At 37.9% G+C, this 3,011-nt stretch overlaps 1 protein-coding gene across 1 annotated transcript; it reads right to left on the bottom strand.

The window, feature by feature from the left end:
* Positions 1 to 662: 662 nt before the first annotated feature.
* On the bottom strand, positions 663 to 2,754 carry LOC105794259 (pentatricopeptide repeat-containing protein At4g19191, mitochondrial). Its single transcript, XM_012623343.2, has one exon. The coding sequence runs from the start codon at positions 2,618 to 2,620 to the stop codon at positions 665 to 667; it is 1,956 nt and encodes a 651-aa protein (XP_012478797.1). The 5' UTR covers positions 2,621 to 2,754; the 3' UTR covers positions 663 to 664.
* Between the last annotated feature and the right edge of the window lie 257 nt (positions 2,755 to 3,011).

The following is a 3,011-nucleotide window of genomic DNA, read 5'->3' as shown; positions in this document are numbered from 1 at the left end:
TGCTATTAGGGTTTGTGCTTATGCTAAAGAGGTTCTTACACTAGGGGGGTTGCATGAGAGTCTCCTTGATGATAATTACACGGATTACATGGATTGGCTTGGAAGTTCTATGAGGTCATGGATATTCATGGTTTCTCTAGCGTTATTGTTTTGTTTTCGCAAATTTGGAATATGCGTAACGAGTTTGTGCTGCAGGGAAAGAAACTCCTCTTAGAGGGGACTTTAATCGTGCACGGACGCTGCAAGCTAACTTCTGTTTGCAAGATAACCACGGCATGTGAAGTGGGCTTCTCCTCTTGTGCAAGCTATCAAGCTTAACGTGGTGGGTGCTTACTTTGCAAGCCATCATAGTGGTGGTGCGGGTGTGGTGGCAAGGGATATGGATGGTTTCATCATTGGAGGCCTTGCACAAATGATTCGAGGGCAGGGCATTCACTCTGGCTCTCAAATTTCCTAGGGATAAAAGGCTACAACATTGTGATCGAGGGTGTTTCTGTTTATGTATTTTATTTATGGAAAAGTGAGAAATTTGATGTATGATGCTATTCTTAGATACATTTACGTATTATATCGGAATATATATCACCATGAGTCTTTAAAACTATAAAAGATTACTTATAATATTAAACAAACTTTTAATTTTTTTTATAAAAGCAATAAAGAGTCAAATGAATTCAAATTCTGGAATATACCCCAAATGCAGAAGATATCCATCATCTTTTAATTGCAATGCTAAATCATCCAACAAAGTAAATATAAGCACACCTTCAGAGTTACTTCTATCTTCAACAGTAAATCTATGTGTTTTTCCATTAATCTGAATGAGGCTTTCCCCAGGGGATTTGCTCACTTTGTTGTGTTTCATCAATAACCTTATCATTGCAACTCTATCCCACTTTCCAGTTGATGCATATATATTTGCCATCTCCACATATGGGGCAGCCTCTTGAGGCTCCATCTCAAGCAAACGACTTGCTACGTACTTACCAATCTCAATGTTCTGGTGAACCTTGCAAGCACTAAGCAATGCACTCAGTATGGCAGCATCTGGTTCAATTGGCATATTTAGAACAAACTCCAAAGCTTCTTTTAGCTTACCTTTACGTCCAAGAAGATCTGCCATACATGAATAATGATCTAATCCAGGACTGATATCATAAACTATGGTCATCATATTGAAGAACTCCCATCCTTTATCAAGAAAGCCTGCATGAGTGCAAGCTTGAAGGACAACAAGGAACGTTATGTGGTTAGGTTTCAAGCCCAAACTCCTCATCTGATGGAAAAGGTCCAAAGCTTCTTCAAATTGTCCATTCATAGCACAACCAGAGATCATGGTAGTCCAAGAAACAATAGTCTTCTCACGCATGGCATGAAAGACCTCCTTAGCCTCAACTATACTACCACATTTCGAATACATGTCTATTAGAGCATTACAAACCATTATATTATCTTTGAACTCTTTAGATTTGGCATAACTGTCAATTAATTTTCCAAGCTCAAGGGACCCTGTCTTGCTGCAACCTGAAAGCAAAGAAAGTATAGTAACCAAATCAGGTGTCTCACCAACTTTTTCCATTGAAAAAAATAAGGACATTGCCTCATCCATATTTCCTTTCTCAGCATATCCACTAATCATAACAGTCCACGAAACATGTGTCCTATCAGACATGCAGTCAAATAAGAGTCTTGCAGAATTAACATCTCCACACTTGGAATACATGGATATAAGGGTATTGGTTACAGATAAGTTCAAGTCACAACCCAATTTGATTCCATGAGAATGAATTAGCGTTCCTTGAAATAGTGCTTCTGGTTGCACGCAAGATGAAATCAAGCTGACAATAGAGCTTGCATCAGGCCTAATTCCTGCTACTAACATCCTTCGATATAAACCAAAAGCATCAAGAAAATTTTCGAAGTTTGCATATCCAGCAATCATGGAATTCCAGGAGATGACAGTCTTCACATCAATCTCATCAAAAACCTTCTCAGACGATGCCAAGTCACCACATTTGGCATATACCGAAATCCAAGTGTTAGCTACAGTAACATTAGCAGCTACCCCATTTTGAATCCCAAAGGCATGAATTCCTCTAACTAATTCCAAACTCTTCACACTCAAAACTCCCAGACTAAGTCCCACAACAGTGACTGAATCAGGGTGGATTCCAGCTAACCTCATCCCATCAAGAAGACAAAAAACTTCACCTAGAAAACCGAACTGAGCAAAACCCAGAAGCATTGCATTCCAAGCCGCCAAATCTCTTTCGGGCATTCTTTCAAACACTTTGTATGCATAATCCACTTTATCACATTTTACGTACATATCAGCCACTGCTGTTTGAATGAAAATGTTGTTTCCAAATGGGGATTTCAAGATTTGGCTGTGGACAGATTGGGAGCATTTGAGATCGGAAAGCTTGGCACAAGCTTTTGCAACGAATGGAAAGGTTAAGTTGTTTGGTTCCAAATCTTTTTGCTTCATTTGGCAAAAGAGAAGAAGGGCTTTTTGGGCACTTTCTTGATTTACAGCCTCCTTTATCCGCGAGTTCCATAGTTTAACAGATAAAAATTTAGAAAAAACGTTGAGACCTTGAGTAACAGTCCGCGCTGCCATTTCTTATTGCTTTCCTGAAAATGAATGAAATCAGTATTCATTCTAACAGTACCTTAAAGGCTTAATCCTTGTTTGTCCCTCAAACTATCCCTGTTATTTCACTTTGATACCTATTTTTTTTTTTTTTGTTCAGGCTTTATTCCTAATTTGGCCCCTGAACCATATTCATTTTCTCACTTTGATACCTAAATATTTTTTTTCTCAAACTTTTCTCCATTATCCATTTTGATACTTAAAACATAACCGCTTTAAAAAACTTGGCCAATTAGAATGTGTCACATCATCAATGATGTGTTGATCGATGATGTAATATATTGATTGATAATATGACTGTTGATTAATTATGTAGCAATTTAATTTGTAATCGAAGGTTGATCAGATTTAATTAGCA

This window comes from Gossypium raimondii, chromosome 3, assembly GCF_025698545.1.
Source record: "Gossypium raimondii isolate GPD5lz chromosome 3, ASM2569854v1, whole genome shotgun sequence".
Classification (NCBI taxonomy): Eukaryota; Viridiplantae; Streptophyta; class Magnoliopsida; order Malvales; family Malvaceae; genus Gossypium; species Gossypium raimondii.
The sequence above is the reverse complement of the archived record's forward strand: the minus strand, read 5'-3'. Positions and strand labels throughout refer to the sequence as shown.